General features: G+C 42.9%; 1 protein-coding gene across 3 annotated transcripts; it reads left to right on the top strand.

Annotated features, from left to right (window-relative positions):
- The first annotated feature begins 573 nt into the window (after window positions 1-573).
- LOC310762400 (mast cell carboxypeptidase A-like) lies at window positions 574-18519 on the top strand. Of its 3 annotated transcripts, none has more exons than XM_083613464.1 (12): window positions 574-707; window positions 6951-7135; window positions 7403-7478; window positions 10262-10386; window positions 11199-11295; window positions 11933-12034; window positions 12584-12685; window positions 13480-13590; window positions 15185-15275; window positions 15634-15836; window positions 16932-17016; window positions 18267-18519. In XM_083613464.1, exons 2-12 carry the CDS (start codon window positions 7065-7067, stop codon window positions 18452-18454), a joined length of 1251 nt encoding a protein of 416 aa, XP_083469590.1. In that variant the 5' UTR covers window positions 574-707; window positions 6951-7064; the 3' UTR covers window positions 18455-18519. The 3 variants fall into 3 exon arrangements, with proteins under 3 accessions (XP_083469590.1, XP_083469588.1, XP_083469589.1); XM_083613462.1 differs by lacking the exon at window positions 574-707 and adding an exon at window positions 1340-1481; XM_083613463.1 differs by lacking the exon at window positions 574-707 and adding an exon at window positions 3717-4201.
- The last annotated feature ends 576 nt before the right edge of the window (window positions 18520-19095 follow it).

Here is a 19095-nt window from a genome sequence, read left to right as displayed (position 1 = left end):
AAATTCACACAGAGCAGTAGCAAATAAATAAATGTTGGCAGGTTCTGCTTGTCATCTCAGAGTGATTTACTGATAAAATCTGCTTCTGAAATCCTCCCTTCAGCACATTATATGTTTTCCAGGACATCTGGTTACACTACACAGGGAAGGGCAGTATCTCAGCAGTAGATCTCATGTTTTGAGGGGAGGGGGAATCAAAACAACCTTACCAGACAGCTGAAGTGGGAATCAAAGGCCACCATGGTGGGCAGATCCCAGGTGACTCCAGAAGGCAGCCCCTGCCATCTCCTCCCTGGGGGTGGGAGGAAACCAGCAGCAACCTCCTCTTCCCTGAGAGGCCACTGTAGAGGTGGCATTGGAGAGGGCTGCCAAGGAGGTGGCAGATCTCATCTTCAAGGAGTGTGCCACAACCATCACTGTCACTATGGCGGCGGCAGCTGACAGTACAATCCTTGGGGGCCAGATCCTCTGCCCCTCTGGATCCTGCTGGCTGAGGCAGTTGCCTTATCTTGCCTCATGGGTGGGCTGGCCCTGTCACTACCAGTCATGGTCAGTGTAATGGCCTAAATTGACCAATGGTCTAACCCAGGGTTAGCCAATTTCTTTGAGGACTGATTCTGCACTGGGACATGCCACAGCTGGAGTAAAGTCTGTTTCTGTCACAAGCACCAATAGTGAAAGGACCAGAAGCAGATGGTCAAGGGCAGGTAGGAATGAAAGAGCAAGGTAGAAAAAGATAGTCAACGTTGGGCTAGTAATCAGGAGCAGAAGCAAAGTAACTCTTAGCACACACAAAAATTGCTTGGACTATTAAACTAGCTTGTCCTTGAGGATTTTATAGGGCTTGGGGTGTGCTGATTGGCTTGTAGAGTCAAATAACAGTATGAAAACAAAGGAAGGTCCTTTAAGGCTAAAAGTGCAGCCTTGATCTCTAAGACCTCATCTATCTGGCCTTCAGAAGTATACCTGAGTGCTGGTGGCATGGAACATAAGGCTCCCGAGAGTTGCTGCTGGATACCTGCAGGTTCAAGACACAGCCTGGCATGTTATAGCTTCTGGTGATGTATGGCTTTTATACTGAACCAGCAGTGAAGGGAGCTGTTGCATGGGTGTGTCCCAAGCCATGATTTTAGGGAGAGCAGTCTGCACAAACCTGTGGTCCTGTGTGCTTGACTTAGAATCTATGAGAGGAAACCTGCCCAACCACTTCCTTTGTTAAGGTAATGATATTGGTTGGCCAGTGAAACACTGCCATTTACATGAGCTTAGAGATTGTCATAGGGACAAATGGGTGGGCCTTTTCCCACTTCACCTGACTGGATGTGACATCATCCTGGGAAAACAATAGGCCATGGTGGTGTGGGGGGCTTTGTGTGAGAGTTTTGGCTTTGTGCTGCTCCCAAGAGCTATGGACTTCCCTGGAACACTAATGAGGAAACAAGATCTGTTGGGGTGTTAATGCTGTGAGCCCCTATACTCAGGTTGTATATCTGTGTAGATCTGTATTGCGTCCCCAGTTAATTCAAGCATATGGATCTAATTTTCACCACTATGACCGCTTTTGCTCTCCGTGAAATTTAAAATGAAAGTCCTCAAAAAGTCTGTGTTTTTGGTAACCTCTTGCAGACGCTGTACAATTTGTACAAAGAATGGCTGGATCTAGACACATCAAAAAAGCGTTTCAGAAAAAAACGTGTTGTAAACTTCATAATGGGAAATCACATTGGTGAAAGATGGGATTCCACAGTGCCATCTGGTGTCATAATAATAATAATAATAATAACAATAATATTTTTTTATTTACCGTATTTTTCGCACGATTGGACGCACCGGACCATAGGAAGCACCTAGTTTTCAGGGGGGGAAATCAAGGAAAAAATATGAATTCCCCCCCCCCCCGCAGCTCTGGGAGCAGTGGACAGGCTGCACGCAGCCTGTGCACTACTCCAAGACCTTCTCCCTGCTTTTGCGGGAGGTGGCAGAATTCCCCCACCTCCCGCAAAAGCCCACAGGAGCCCCGCGTGACTCCTGCGGGCTTTTCGACCAGGAGGGAGAAGGGACTGAAACGGCCCGTCAGTCCCTTCTCCCTCCTTGGGGAAAAGCCCCCAAGAACCGCTCGCTCTTTAAAGGCTGTGCGGCTCCTGCGGGCTTTTCTAGGAGGTGGGGGAATTCCTAGAAAAGCCAGCAAAGTCGTGGAGCTCCTTTAAAGAGCGCACGGCTTTTGCCTGCTTTTGCGGGAGGTGGGGGAATTCCCCCATCTCCCGCAAAAGCCCACAGGAGGGAGAAGGGATGGACTCGGCCAGTCAGTCCCTTCTCCCTCCTTGGGGAAAAGCCCCCAAGAGCTGTGCGCTCTTTAAAGGCTGCACGGCTCTTGCAGGCTTTTCTGCGAGGTGGGGGAATTCCCCCACCTCCTAGAAAAGCCAGCAGAAGCCACGGAGCCCCTTTAAAGAGTGCGCGGCTTTTGCCTGCTTTTGCGGGAGGTGGGGGAATTCCCCCATCTCCCCCAAAAGCCCACAGGAGGGTTGGAGAGTAGCGGGAAGGCGTCGCACGCCTTCCCGCTGCCCCCCAATCTCTGGGGCTGGCGATGGGGGAAGCGCTGCTTTCCCCACCGCCAGCCTCAAACCCGGGTTGGAGAGTAGCGGGAAGGCATCGCTGCCTTCCCGTTGCCCCCCAATCTCTGGGGCTGGCGATGGGGGAAGCGCTGCTTTCCCCACCGCCAGCCTCAAACCCGGGTTGGAGAGTAGCGGGAAGGCGTCGCACGCCTTCCGGCTGCCCCCCAATCTCTGGGGCTGGCGATGGGGGAAGCGCTGCTTTCCCCACTGCCAGCCTCAAAGAGCAGACTCTCCTGGCTTCAGCGGAAGCAACGCAAAGCCTCCGGAGCGCAGGCTTCGGAGGCTTTGCCTTGCTATCGCTGAAGCCAGGGAGCCTGCATTCGCTCCATAGGACGCACACACATTTCCCCTTCATTTTTGGAGGGGAAAAAGTGCGTCCTATAGAGCGAAAAATACGGTATACCCCGTCCATCTGGCTGGGTTTCCCCAGCCACTCTGGGCAGCTCCCAACAGAATATTAAAAACACAATAAAACATCAAACATTAAAAACTTCCCTAAAAAGGGCTGCCTTCAGATGTCTTCTGAAAGTCAGATAGTTGTTGATTTCCTTGACTTCCGTTGGGAGGGCATTCCACAGGGCAGGCACCACTACCACGAAGGCCCTCGGCCTGGTTCCCTGTAACCTCACTTCTCGCAGTGAGGGAACCACCAGAAGGCCCTCAGAGCTGGACGTCATTGAATGATGGGGGTGGAGATGCTCCTTCAGGTATATAGATATATCAGTGTTTATAACGCATGTAAAGTGCTTTTTCTGCACTAATGTAGCTGAATCCAGTGTCAGCCAGGGAGAGAGCTGAATGCATGCAAGTGACTACTTGCCAAATGATATTGGCAACTACATAGCCACTTAATAAGATGGTCATTTTGTAACTTCCTGGCAAGTACTTCCCCAGGTTTCTGATTTACTGTGGAAGTGTAGTGGGGTTTTCCTCACCATTTGGCTGGGTGCTACAGACCACAAGCCTACAAAATGGTTTTGCTCACTTGATAAATTACTGTCCATCTATATATTCAGCTAGCTGTTGGAGCTTCTTGAGGATGAGCAATGGATGATCACTTAGAATGTTGCTTAGGCATTCCTCGGTTGCTATGACACTCAGGTATATGTGTACCAATTTAAAGAGAAATTGCCTTTTCACATTCTTCCTGCACAGACCAAAAACTTTCACATTAAAAATCCAAAGAGAATTAATTTCCTGGTGGGATTTAACATATCTCAGGCTGGGATGGAGACAACTCAGAACAAAGCATGAGGGTTCTTGGGCTGCGCAGTTCCTCTCATTCTTATCTCGTCTTCCTGGGAGATTGGTTTCAACTACATTCTCTGTGAAGATACCTAAAGGGGAGAAACGTGAGATAAGAGAGCCACAGGGCATCTGCTCAGATCCACAAAAAAGAGATCCCTCTTTGCAGGATGTTTAACTGATCGGGTTGAGCCTGTGCCTAATGACTGGAGGAAAGCAACAGAAGTAGGAAGAGAAAAGAGAAAGACAGAAAATATAAACAAGGGATTTGAACCATCCTCATTCTCATAGGATGCAGTCAGACATCGTCTTTATCACATCATCATAGCAAAACTGTGGTAAATGTATGTAATCATGCCTATTTTAGGTGGACATTGGATATCGAGAGTATGGCTACAAATCCTTAATTGTTTGAGTGATTAGATTAAGTGATTGTTAAAACCTCTTGATCCACTAATCCAATATGGCGACCAGGCACAGTTCAAGGCCCTGCTTTTTACTACTTAAAGCCCTAAACAACTTGAGACCAAGGTATCTAAGGGATAGCCTTGCCCACTATATCACTGCCAAGCAGCTGTGCTCTTCAGTTGGGGCACTACTGAGAGTAGCTTTTGATCCTGAGGTTCACTTAGCCTGTCCTAGAAACCAGACTTTTAGAATTGCAGATTCAGCTCTCAGTTACTATCTGAAATCAGACACCTGCCTAGCTTGATGGTGTTTAGGCACCTGATGATGTTTAGGCACCTACTGAAAACATTTTGGTTTAGGAAGGCTTTCCCTGAGGTGTAATTCAAGACATTTGTGGAATTTCCATTTATATTTGAGGAAATGGTTTTACTGCTTTTAGAGTTTTATTGTTTTAGAGTATTCTTTATTTTATTTTGTTCTTGGAGCTTGCATTGCTGCATTTTGTTCCGTTTTTACTGTGAACACCAGTTCCAATGGCTTTATGTCATGGAGTGCTCTATAGAGTTGGCTAATGAAATAAATAAATGAATCTTTAAAAGAGCTCACCAGTAGCCAGGCAAGGTCTTAAAAATGTTTTGTATTATTTTTTAAATCAATGTCATTTTTTTAAATACACGCACACACCCCTGTGCCATTCTGCCAGTGCAGAACTTCCCTTTCCCCCTGCTGAAAGTGCCCCCAAAGGAAAGCCCTGAGCTGGCCTGGGATCTATTAGATCCTAAACCAGCCCCACTGCTGTCACATGACTGCATTCAGGCCAATTAGGGGCAGATCTTACTTTTAAAAAACCACATAAAGAGAGTGCATTGGAACTACAGGTGGGTGCACCATCACCCAAAAAAATTAGAAAATGCATAATCAAAAGAGCATTTTTTAAAAACAATCTAGGGTTGCTACTTTCTGGCTTCCCTTTGATTTCTTCTGAATTCGTCCTACATGCCATATGTCTGGGTTCTCCTAGACATTTGCCAATTCAGTGAAAATCCACCCAGACCCCATTTTGCTGAGTGATTCCCAGATGTATGGCAGCCCTAAAAATCATAAATTTGCTAATGTGTATGTATAGATACACATTTAGAAATAAATACTATCATTTATATAGAAATAGTGAGGAAGGTTGTAAGCAGGTGCCCTGTGTGCCTGCTCAGCATGCTATCCAAGTGTTGACCAGACTTGGACCAAACAGCCTTTCAAACAGAAGACACCCCTCTTTAAAGTAGGACAAGTGGCCACATGAACTTGGTGGAGCCCTTTGAAGGGGAAAGTTGTAATACAGTGGTACCTCAGGTTAAGTACTTAATTCGTCCCGGAGGTCCGTTCTTAACCTGAAACTGTTCTTAACCAGAAGCACCACTTTAGCTAATGGGGCCTCCCGCTGTCGCTCCGCCGCTGGAGCACAATTTCTGTTCTCATCCTGAAGCAAAGTTCTTAACCTGAGGTACTATTTCTGAGTTAGCGGAGTCTGTAACCTGAAGCATATGTAACCTGAAGCGTATGTAACCTGAGGTACCACTGTAGATGAAAGAAGAGTAGTTTCTGCAGTAACCACAAACCGTTTGGAGAAAATGTCAGTTAGAAAGTACAGTATATTGATAAGTGGCTGATAACAACAGCAAAAAACCAAAGGAACAGATAGGGAGATATTTGACTCTGTGGACAAAAGAGGAAATGAGACTAAACTAAACATAAAACCTAATCTTGAATGTACCTAAAATGAAATCACCATAGGGTCCAACTCCTCGACATGCCTGGAGGCTGCCCCCCAGTGAACAAAAGGCAAAACAGCAAAGAAGAATTGCTTGCTTTAGAGCTTTTGTCCTGAAAAATTACATTCCTGAGGAAGGTACTATTAAAATCCAAATTGAATGGGGGCCCAGGGGTTATCATGGGAAGCAGGAAAGATGCAATGAAATGGGAACCTGGGGATTCATGAGGACCATGCAGAATTTGACCACCCACCTGCTCTTGGTTGAAGAGGAAGGAGATGCAACATTGATTTTAAAAAACCTGTAATTAAACATTAGGCCTGCTCCCAAAATAACCCAGGGCTGGGTTGGTGGAACCTAGGTTGACCCAGGGAAGGTTGGTCTGAGAAGTGGCCCTGAGACTGGGGCCAAAGGGCAGATCAGAGGGCTGTGCACACTGCTAGCTAGTGCTCCCTGTCTGCATCTCAGTCTTTCCCTTCGAACCCAGCATTATTTGACTCTGCCTATCATTGGCTATGACTCAACCTATTGTTGGTCTCCCAGCCTTCCCTGCTTCCAGTCTCAATGGACACCAGCTAACACTGAATAAAACCCTCCTTCTGGTTGCCATCCAGGAGATCAGCCTGAATGGCTGCCCAGGTTGATGTAAGTGTAGGCGTTCCTTAGTGTACAGACTGAGAAGACTCTCAAAAATCAGTAGGGCTTCTCCTGAATATCACAAACCCATATCTAAGCCAATGGAATTAAAATATACCCCTGGATTCCACAATAGGTTCCCCCCCCCATTCAAATTATGTACAGAAACATTACAGTTGGATGTAGCATCTCATGTTGATCACAAAAGTTTCCAGGAGGGTCACTCCCCCAATTAATCTGAAGGCACTAACAGGAGTTGTACTTGCATTAACTACAAACATAGGCATAACAACAGAAACCTCATATCATCCCATGAATGCCCCTGAGGAAGTCAGCTGATCTCACCAAGCAGAGGAATAAATATGACAGGCATTGATTGCTGCAGAGGAAAGGAAACATGAAGTCCCTGTTGGCTTTGGGCTTGATTGCCACTGCTTTTGCTATCACTTGTCCTCGGCGTTTTGACAGGTATTTATCATTTATTTATTTATATCGTTCAATTTATAAACGGCTTGATTGCAAAAAAAAAAACCGTTTACAAAAACGTAAAATAAAATAATGACATCATTTAAAAAAACTTTAAAACAACTATTTGAAACTTTTAAGAAATAAAATCAATCGGAATCTAAAACCAGATTAAAAGACATGTCAACGTTCTACATGTCTGGACGAAAGCAGAAGTTCTTTCAATTAATCCTGACATGCTACTCACTCCTTGACTTTTATGTCCTGCAGTGCAAAGGTGTTCCGTGTGAAGCCGCAGAATGAAAAGCAAGTCAGCTTCTTGAAATCCTTGGCAAGCAAAATACCGGTAAGATATTTTTACAGCTTGGATTCCCTCCCCCCACAATCCACCACCCTTTGTGTTTAGTGTTCGATTGTTGGATATCCTGTAAGAATCAGCAAGGCTGTTGTTGTTGTTAAGAAAAAGAAAATCAACCTTGGGCGGTATTCAAATAATGCATCCTTTCAGTTCAAGAATTTCCACTTGTGCAATGGGATTTTCTTCCCCCTCTGCTCTTCCTGCATGTGCCCCATGCGCTCCCCAAATCTATTCCAGTTGCTGAAGAAGCAAAGTCTGTGGCTTAGCTATGCACTGTATGGTACTTTCTGTTGTTGGTCGTAAAGCTCCTTCCATCCATCTTCATTAGATGACTCCAGATTCTAGTATTATGAGAGAGGGAGAAGTTATTCTCCCTATACACTTAATTTTACCACACCCCTCCTTGTTCACCTTTTTGCACCCCCAAACCTTGTAGTCTTTCTTGATAGGAGAATATGTCCAACCCCCTTGATCGTTTTGGTTGCTCTTCTTTGCAACTTTTCCAGATTTTGTTGTGGTGTGGTAAAGTCTCTGGGGTTGCACCAGAGAGACATCTGTCTGGCTGTGTCTGTGAACGAGACAAGAGAGGCCACCAAACACTCACAAGACATAGCATGAATTCCTCAAAAGGCCTATGCATTAGGGATGGGGGAGCAATTCAGTTCAGTCTGCATTTTAACGTGAACAGAACAATATGCAGATCCGAAACCTGGGTATTCTTTGAAATTTGCATGTCTCCAAGTTTTGCAATGCTGCTCACCAACAAAAACTGTGTACTAAATATACAGTGGTACCTCGGGTTACATACGCTTCAGGTTACAGACTCCGCTAACCCAGAAATAATACCTCAGGTTAAGAACTTTGCTTCAGGATGAGAACAGAAATCGTGTGGCAGCAACAGGACACCCCATTAGCTAAAGTGGTACCTCAGGTTAAGAACAGTTTCAGGTTAAGAATGGACCTCCAGAACAAATTAAGTTCCTAACCCGAGGGACCACTGTATTAAAGAACATGTGCATATATATGCATCTATTGGTGAAAATAACATGCAAAAATGGATTATATTAGGCAAGAATTGTATAGAAAAAATTGTATATTAGAAGAAATGTAGGCCCAAATGGTGACGATATTTTTTTTTTAAAAAAAAATGCAAAGTGATGCAAAAATGTGGCAAAATGAATTTAAGATTGAAAAATTAGAAATCGAGAGAGCCCTAGACTGACAGATTCATCCCTACTGTACATAGAGCTTTCTCCATGTACACCCTCATGATCCTAGGATCCTGATCAAATTTTCAGGAATCCTGCAAAAGCTACAGCCCTCAGACATGTGAACAAAGCTTACACTTCTACAAGCATAGGGAACTACCATCAGCCAAGTATGTGGAAAACAGTAGAGGAGTGGAACCTCACACCTGATCCTCCTCAAATATACACACATGCACATTTGGTGCAGACTCTGAAAACAAGTGACTAGAGATCTGGTTCTCTTCTCTTCACATTCCTCTTGAAAGGGTAAAGAGTAATGTTGTCAGTCTCCAAAAAAGGCATTAATTTACTGCAAAGGCCTTAACACCCATCTTTTCATACAAAAATTTCTCAGAGCTCAGCATATCTTCAAGGAGACCGCAGGAGAGAAATGGCCCACACTTGCAAAGCCATTCAACACATATAGTGGTAAAATAGCTGTTTGTTGACTTTACGCCAATTTGCTGCACTCGTCTTTCCTCTGTCCAAAATGCTTTGCTAGACAAATGTAAACATGTCTTAAAAGCCTTGACATTTTAATAGGACTTTCTTCAAAAATGTTGTATGATTTCAATGTTTTTGTTCCCTTGCAACTCAAGGCCTTTAAACATGCTTTGCCAGTTGTGAGCCAAATAAGAACAAAAAAACACCCCAAACATATAATCACCCTTGTCGAATGATGTGAGGTAAGAATATTCTCCAAAGAATATTCTCTGCTAGAAAATTCTCCGGAGAATATTCTCCACAAATGTAAATTCTATGTCATCTACACAGCTGCTTTAAATGTACACACCTCATTAATCGAGAATATTCTCGAGAATATTCTCCAAAAGATTATTCTCAAGAATTGGTCCATGGGGTCACGAAGAGTCGGACACGACTAAATGACTAAACAACAACAACAACCCTAGTCTAACCTCATCACTAGATGACATTTCCCTCCATCCCTTCCCTACCAAGGGATTATTTTGAGGCTCAGCCCTAGCACACAGGTTTTCAATACTAGCTTTTCAATCCAAGAAAACACAGGCTGGCATATAAATTTGTTTTGATGGGTCTTCCTTGTAAATGCAAAATGAATCTTTTAGCTGCAGACTGTGCTTTTTCCAGACACTGTTCCTTTGTGGTTTTAATTCTCTGAGAGAAGATTGTCCTATTGTGTAGGATAGTACTTTCCTTTGGGAACATAATGGCACTTCTCCTCTGCAGCAGATAGGAGAAACCATTAAACTCCAGCTTCAGATGGAACCACTGTCCAAACCCTTTGGTAATGTGGCAATGGATGGACCCAGAAAGAGCAGGTATTCCTGCAGCAGTAACAGTAATCCAGATTAGAAAATTTAAAGTTATTCTAGAATTTGGCTGCAAATAAAAGATTTCTGATCTTTCAGGTCCATCAAACAAGCTTAATATGGCCAGTTTTTAAGATGCTGGGGCATTTTACTTTGCAAAGCTAGAGATTTTTTAAAAAACTACATCCATGTTGACTTCCGTCTTGACTCCTTGACATTTCTTCCTGTGCAGATCGACTTTTGGTATCCAGACTCGGCATCGCATATAGTCAACCAGATGGAAGTGAATTTCCTTGTCCGTGCAGAACAGTCCAATACTACCAAGACTCTCCTGGAGCAGAACGGCCTACATTATGAGTGGGTGATGCTTAAATAGTTGTCACATCTGGCTGCTAGCCATTTGGAAAACTGTGTAGATTCTAGCAGGCCCTTCTTCTGTTCTTAAGAGCCAATGGAGTATCTATGGCACAAATAGTCAATAGTAGTTTTATCCATTCATAGATAATGGTGGGGTTATCTGTGTACATATCCACACTGCATACTTAAACTGGTTTAATGTTCATTCTCAGGGGATCCTTGACACTCCAGGTACTGAGGAATCTTCACCAAGTCAAAATTCCCAGGGTTTTTTTGTCAATTAAAGTGACATTTAAGTTATATAAGTATGCAGTTGTCCTATTATTGCCCTTTGAGTTCTCATTTATGAGTCGAGTTTGACCTACAGGTGATGCCACACATTTTTCTTCTTCCACAATTACTTAATGAATCATAGCCCCAAGAAAGCAGATGTTCTTAGTTTTGTTCTGCTGTTAGAAAAGCTTCACTGCTGCTTGTTATCAGGTAAACCAGGCATGTCCAACTTTAAAGAGACTGAGATCAAAATTGTGGAGCTGAGATATACCATCATCATATTGGATGAACCATGTGCTTTAACAGACCTGGTCCAGCTAAAGTCAGTTGTGACTAAAATGACATTGAAACCAACGGAGAAAGTTTGTCACACATCATTCTCAATGGAATGGGAGTCACGACCAACTTTTAGCCAAAATGAGCCCCATCATTTTTATATTAAAAGGAGTACAAGTCGTACAATGCATAAAAGTTACATATTGTATTGATCCTGTGCATGACAGTACATGATTTTGCTTGTGGTGTTTTGTATCATGCAGGATTTTATTTCAAAACCTGCAAGAAGAGATTGACAAGCAACTGGAAAGGAATTCTCCCGCCAGCTACAGTTACACGAAATATAATGAATGGCACAAGGTACAGGATACGTTTGATGACCTTAAAGGGAATTATTCTCAGTAGTCAGAAGTAGCACCGGTTTCACTCAGATAGGACTGGAGACACAGATACATTAGTAAAGAAAAAAGAAAAAACCAGCGCTTTGATTGCATTATAAGCATGCAACACCAGATGGTGCTGAAGAGCAAAAACAATTCTTTGCAATTTTACATAGCTTTTTTTGTTTTGTTATAATGATTCAATTTCTGATTTATAGCGGGGGGGGGGGTTCTGTATGTAGCTGCACCCCTGATCTTATTTTGTGTTGTACTTGGATATTAGCATCATCATCATCATCATCATTCCATGTATATCCTGCCATTCATCAAGTAATCTCAAGGCAGGTTACATAAAAACAGCAATAAAAACCAAACTGTATATCAAATACAAAATATAAAACAACAACTAAAAATTAACAGTTGATGAACAAGTAACTCATAAAGCACCTGGGGTTCAGACACCCCTGTGCTGGAAAGTATGAGACCACTGCTACTGTCCTTCCATATTTTAGTCATCTGGTGTCACAAACTTCAGTTCCAATTAAAAAGGAATCATCTGTGCATCACTAGCATTTAATCTGCTGCTAGCTAAACAATTTATATTTTATTTTATTCAGATTTCTGCTTGGACTGCCAGAATTGCAGAAAAGAAGCCGAAGTTGATTTCCCGCCTTCAGATTGGAAAAACTTTTGAAAATCGGCCCATGTACATCCTTCAGGTATGACGCTCTTTCCAGAGCAATATTCAAAGAACGGGAAAGATACTCAAGAGCAGGGGTGGGGAATCTTCAGCCCTCCAAATGTTTCTGGACTACATCTCCTATCCACCCCAGCCAGCATGGTGAATAGTCAAGACTGATGGGACTTGTAGTCCAACAACATCTGGAGGGACAAAGGTTCCCCAACCTTCCTCCAGCATATCCTATTACTTTAATGAGAAAAACAAAAAGACTTGTATCCAAATCCTATGCAAGGCTATGACCCAGGTTTTACAGGGCTCAGCTGGGCTTATTTTTTGAGGAAGAGGAAGTGTTTGTAAGATTGTATCCCTGGAAGCTATAAAGGTTTGCTACACAATTGCAGCATTGCTTAAAAGCGAAAATCCATTTCTGAAAGGTTCTCAGAAAGGAACTGACACATCTGTGTAGTTTTACACACACACAGAGAGAGAGAGAGAGAGAGAGAGAGAGAGAGAGAGAGAGAGAGAGACATATATGTACCAGCAGCTTACAAATTGTTCCTAACCACGGAAAATGTTTCAAAAGCAGGTTGGGAAACAAAAGGACAGCAAAAAGGCCATCTTCATGGACTGTGGAATTCATGCAAGAGAGTGGATTTCACCTGCATTTTGCCAGTGGTTTGTGAAAGAGGTTAGTTAACCATCAGTCCTATTTACCTGCAATGTCTTAGCGGCTGAACCTCAGAAAGTTTCCTTTACTATGCAACACCTCCCAACAGCGATAATCAATTCCAGCCTTACCAATGTCACAGCAGGAGACACAAGAGGGGGAAAAATCAAAGGCTCCTTTCTGCCAGCAAACAAATTGTGAATGTGCTCCAGTCTGGTTTAACAAAACATGGCGTAGGCCACTTCCAAAATGTCACTATTTTGCACGTGAGATTCAATCACATATCAGCAAATTTAGGCTGTGCCATTAAAGTGGACTTGGCATGCTTGTGCAACAAGCCCCCAACCCCTGCAAAATCAGACTTTTTATAGTAAGCATAGTGGTGGGAAGACTGCATTGCAAAGTGCAGGACAACTATTGCTAAAAGTTATTGCTTTGCAAACCAAGTGGAATGAAGACCCAATAGATAGCAAATATTGCATATTCTTTCCAGAACTTTGTGCAAACAAATCAGGATGAATGCTCAATAAACAGGTGATCTGGAAACGACCATAGATACGAAGTTGACACTTTGCCTTTGGGATTGTTCTAGAAAAGTGATCTGCGATGATTAGGATGAAGATTAGCTTCTGCAGAGAATCTGTTGTCATGCAGTATGATGAGCTACAGCGACAATCCTATGTGCACTTATCTGGGAGTTAGGCTCACTGTGGAGAGTGAGACTTACTCCTGAGTAAGTACACATAGAATTGCATTGTAATTTGCTTTTAATCCTTGAGTAAAACTGACTTCTAAACCCTCAAATGTATCACCAGGCCATCAGGACTTACGGAAAGGACAAGGCTATGACAAATCTGCTGGACAACATGACGTTCTACATCCTTCCCGTACTCAACATAGATGGCTATATCTGGAGTTGGACTTCGGTATGGTACACATCTTCCTGCTTGCAAAAGCTACTTTTAGCAACTTAAATCTTCATCTGTGATTTTAAAGGGCAAAAACTCTGGATTGATGTATAATGAAAGTGGGATATTTGTGTGCTCTTGTGGGTTGGTACAGTGAAAATGGTTTGAGGAGGGCAAACAAGATATAATGAAGTCCATACCTGCTCACGAGCAACTGTCCTAATTCTGGCCTCATGTGCCCTAGAGATTCAAAGCAATATCGTACCACCTTGAACTGTCATGATTTCCCCCCAGAGAATCAAGGGAACTGTAGTTTGTTACGGGGGTTGAGAGTTGTCAGGAGACCCTGATTTCCCTCACTGAGTTGCAATTCCAATAGGGCTCTGGTAAGAAACAGGATTGTTATACCACCTGGGGAGTGTCCTAACAACTCCCAGCACCCAAACTATAGTTCTCGTAATTCTGTATAGTGCAGATGGACCCCCTAAGGTAAGGTTACCAGTCCCCAGATTTACAAATCAGTCCCCATACAAAATCCATTGAAGTTGAAAAGTGTCCCCGGATTCATTGGGGAAAAAATCTTGCTGAATAGTACTGAGTTGAATAGGATCCAAAATGCAGCAGTCTGATTGGTCCTAGAACAATAGGATTCAGAATGCAGCAGGCTGATTGGTCCTAGAACAATAGGATCCAGAATGCAGCAGTCTGATTGGTCTGCAGGAGCCACCCAATCCAACTCCAGGTGGAAGTGAATCTGCAACCTGATTGGCCTACAGGAGAATCCCAGAATTAGCCAATCACGTGGGGCCCATTGTGTAAATAATGTATATAAAGCAGACATTTTGGGGAAACTTCCACTCCTCACTACCATGAGCTGAATAAAGAGCATGAAATCCACACTCGACTCCAAGTATATTTCAAATCTGGTAACCTTACCTAAGGGCACAAAGATCTGTAGCTTCTTTTCAAGGTCAGTTTACTGCTCATGAGCTCCAGGTCGCTACCAGTTAGCAGATTCTGAGCAAATCAGGAAGCCAGACAGACATTAATAAAGAAGCAACCATAACATAGACGTACTAAGGGTTAAACAAGGAACTGGCCTACCTCCGTCCTCCACTCTGCTTCATATATTATGAATTCCATACAGAGATCAGCCAAACCTGGGTCTGTTTTTCTGCCTGTACCTCAGTTGACTCCATTTACCATGTACCAACCAGACTCTGATAGGTTGCTCCTTCCTAGCATATGCATCTCATTTGCTTGATCATGTGCGATCGTCGCATGAAATGATGCACACCTCGCCTTCATGCTGTGGCTTACCTACACTAAAATGCCTTCTTTGTAGGAAATTCATAACAATTGGAGTAGCACGTGCTCACATGAGGAGCCTGAGAGACAGAATCTACAGTGAGAGGATCATAATGTCAAACACAAATTCATTTAGTGCGTTATTTTTGATTGCACTGTCTTCCTAGTTTTAAATATGAAAGTCTTCATTTTAACCATGGGGGCTTTGTGCTCAAAATCAATTCAATCTGTTAATCATTTAGTTAAGGGGGTTGGGAGGGATCCATATATCAGTCTGAAGTCCCTAAATTGTTTTGTCGACTAGGATCGCTGTTGGAGAAAGAATCGCTCTAATGTAACCAGCAATAAATGTATTGGTGTTGACCTCAACAGAAACTTTGATGCTGCATGGGGCAGTAAGTATTCTTTCTTTTTTAAAATACACACACACTTGCAACTAAACCTTTGAAATTTTTTGAATATAACTCTGAAGCCACACCACACTATGTGGACATTACTTCCTCCCCTCTCACTTTAATATTTTGGTTTCCAAGTCATCTTGGCATTGGCAAAAAAGGGGGGTATTTTGTACAGCAAATATAAATTCACATAACATCCTTCTTAGCTTTGTTAAATTAGTTTCATTAAATCAAATAAACATGCTACATCAATTCTTCATCCATTTTGGACTGGAGGAAAATTTTCAATTCTAACATTTTCAGGAAAGCCTATATTGATCTTCTGTAGCTAATTAAGTGTTCTCTTCACCAACAGCTGTGGATGCTTCTAAAGATCCATGTACTGAAAATTTTTGTGGACCGTCAGCAGAGTCGGAACCAGAAACAAAAGCAGTCGCCGCTTTCATCCGCAGCCATCTTTCTTCAATCAAAGCCTATCTGTCAATTCATTCCTACTCTCAGATGATATTGTTCCCTTATGGCTACACTTTGAACAAGGCACCCAACCACGCCGAACTGGTAATATCTTCTCTAATCTGGCACTCTCCAGAAGTTTTGGACAGCCTTAGTATGACTGAGTTGATGGGAATTATAGTTCAAAAATATCTAAAAGGCACCACGGTGGGGGGTGGGGGGATCCTTATTAGAGCAATGCCTGCATTAGGCCAACCAAATATGTCACAAAATAATGTTCAAGCTTCTGAGTTCTCTGCAACTATTTATTTAGATTGTAACTGAAGTAAGTTGGGGGTGGGATGAAGGAGGAAACTTTTGAAAAGCCCTAAACAGCCTCAGTCCAGTATACCTGAAGGAGCGTCTCCACCTCCATCGTTCTGCCCAGACACTGAGGTCCAGCACCGAGGGCCTTCTGGCGGTTCCCTCATTGCAAGAAGTGAGATTACAGGGAACCAGACAGAGGGCCTTCTCAGTAGTGGCGCCCGCCCTGTGGAACGCCCTCCCATCAGATGTCAAAGAGATAAACAACTACCTGACATTCAGAAGACATCTGAAGGCAGCCCTGTTTAGGGAAGCTTTTAATGTTTAATAGGTTATTGTATTTTAGTGTTTTGTTGGAAGCTGCCCAGAGTGGCTGGGGAAACCCAGCCAGATGCGTGGGGTATTAATTATTATTATTATTATTATTATTATTATTATTATTATTATTAAATGGTTCAGTTGGGTATTCTGCATCTTTTGGATTGAACCCAAGGCTGTTGGGGGGAGAGAACACACAATGGTTGACTCTCCAAGGTTCCATCTTGAGACTATGGCAATGTTAAGATTACCATTAACTCTGGGTCTAGTGTGCTCCCACAGCTGGTGTTTGAAGCTGTGTGCACATGACATTAGACCCACAATTCATATATATTCTGTAGTTTATTGAGAAATACTGCTGTTTGATGTGCATTCCATCAAACCGGCTTCCATCAGATTTGAAGACATAAACCACATTCACTTTACAGTTATATGGGTTCATGTGGGACAAATAAGAAAACACCAGCAATTTCTGCCCCCATTTCCATTTTTGTCAGGATATTCCACCACCACAAACGGCTTGTTTTGTTTTGTTTTGTTTTGTTTTGTTTTGTTTTGTTTTGTTTTGTTTTAAACCAGAATGAACTCGCAAAGAAAGCTTCCCAAGCTATAGCCAGCCTGTATGGTAAAAAATACAAGTATGGGACATCAGCACTGACAATCTGTAAGTATTTGAAATACTTCATCTCTCTGTAAACATAACACATTCGGAATCATTGTGTTTAGGACTGCAAGGGCTTCCTTCACTACACATGTGAAAGAAAAATAGAAACTGCGACATGCAGATGTAGTGTTGGAAAAAGTGCCACCTACAGAATTTCTTCCTGTCATGTGCCATAGGAGCCCCACCACCACACAAGGTTGTGTTCTCCTAACAACATCAGTGTAGAAAAGGCTTCCACCTATCAGTTCAGTTCTGGACTCCTCTGTTCCTAATAAGAGCCTGGCTAAACCAGCCGGGGGATGATTCTGTTATACTGAAATTTTGCTCCTCTGAAATATACGGTACTCGGAGTCGAGTGTGAATTTCATGCTCTTTATTCAGCTCATAGTAGCAATGAATGAAGCTTTCCCCAAAACATCTAGCTATACATACATTATTTACACAATGGGCCCCGCATGATTGGTTAATTCCAGGCTGCTCCTGTAGGCCAATTAGGCTGCGGAGTCACCTCCTCCAGAAGACTGATTGGCTGCTCCTGCAGGCCAATCAGGTCACTGATTCACTTCCACCTGGAGCTGGATTGGGTGGCTCCTGCAGACCAATCAGACAGCTGCATTCTGGATCCTATTGTTCTAGGATTCAGCTCAGTACATAACACCCTCACAAATAAGTAAGTTGCCCTGATCCCGGGCAGCCAAGGAGGGGGAGGCCTAGAGACCCTTTTAGACGTGTGGAGAAAGGATACGTATAAATGGAGTATTCTAAGCTCTATCCCTGACTGACATGTTATGTTATGAAGGAGAGGTGGAATAGAAAATCAATTCCATTTGCATTTTAATGTGAAACTACCGAATTCACTATCCTTCACAATTTGCCCTTTTCCAGATTTTGCAAGACAGTTCTTCAGCCTAGTAATGTTTACCCAAAAAAGAGGTGTCTATTAAGGCAAAGTGTGCATAAAATTGCAATACTTGTGAAAATAGCATACAAAAATGTGCAATATAAAGGCTTTATGTGTTACAGTCATCAAGTGTTGAGCATGCATGTGTAAATAGACCTTTGATCAAGGCTTAATTTGATTCTGCGCTCGTCAAAGGTCATCCTCTAAACCTATTTTGAATGTCATTGAGAAGTCCTAAGAAACAAGATAAAATAATAAACAAGCAACAATAACATTTTCCTCTATTTTTTTCTTGCTGTGTTCTCTGTAGCAGGCTAGCGGCAATTAACTTTGTTGTCCTGTTTTGCAGATCCTTCCTCTGGTTGTTCCGATGATTGGGCTTACAATCAGGGTATCAAATATTCCTTCACCTTTGAGCTTCGTGACAGGGGCAAATATGGGTTCTTCCTTCCTGAATCTGAGATCAAGCCAACTTGCCAAGAGATTATGCTGGCAGTCAAGTTGATGGCCAGTCATATCCTCAGCCGGACAATGTAATGAGGACTACTGCTTTATGGTGTATTGCAGAGCTTTGGGAAGTAATAAATCAGCACGTTTACAGACGAAGGATTTGGGGTGTCATTATTAGCCTTGGATAGGAGACCAGGGATCCCTGGGCTGAGGACAGCAAAATATCTAACTAAGCCTCTTCCAGGTTCAAACATAGCAGCAGCTTCTTAGAAATCCACTAGTAGATCCCACAATCAGCCTTCCTCTCTTACAAACTTAGGGAACAATTGGGCTGGTAAATGAAGGCAGTGGAAATATCTTCATGTGTATCATGTTTCTGAGACCGTGAAAATGTGTAGTGTCATCTACCTTCAGAGTCACATCAGAAAGTGTTAAGTTGTGGGTGAACGTATCAGACGACACAGCGATTCTTCAAACAGCTCTTGTTTATTCACAGACCAGAACAGAACTGAACTGAAGGGTTCAGCCAGCCTGCTTATATAGAGCTCCACTAGAACGCAACAGTAACCATTTTCTGTAACTATCCAATCACTGAATGTCACTTTCAATCCCTTATTTGCATATGTGGACCTGAGTGAAAACTATCTACAGTATCCCCCTGCTGGCCCAGGGTGAGAACTTCAGTACATAACAGAAAGATTCAATTATTCCTCTATAAATACAAATGT

Source organism: Podarcis filfolensis (genome assembly GCF_964270895.1).
Source record: "Podarcis filfolensis genome assembly, chromosome: 5".
NCBI classification, from domain to species: Eukaryota; Metazoa; Chordata; class Lepidosauria; order Squamata; family Lacertidae; genus Podarcis; species Podarcis filfolensis.
This window is presented reverse-complemented; position numbering and strand designations above follow the sequence as displayed.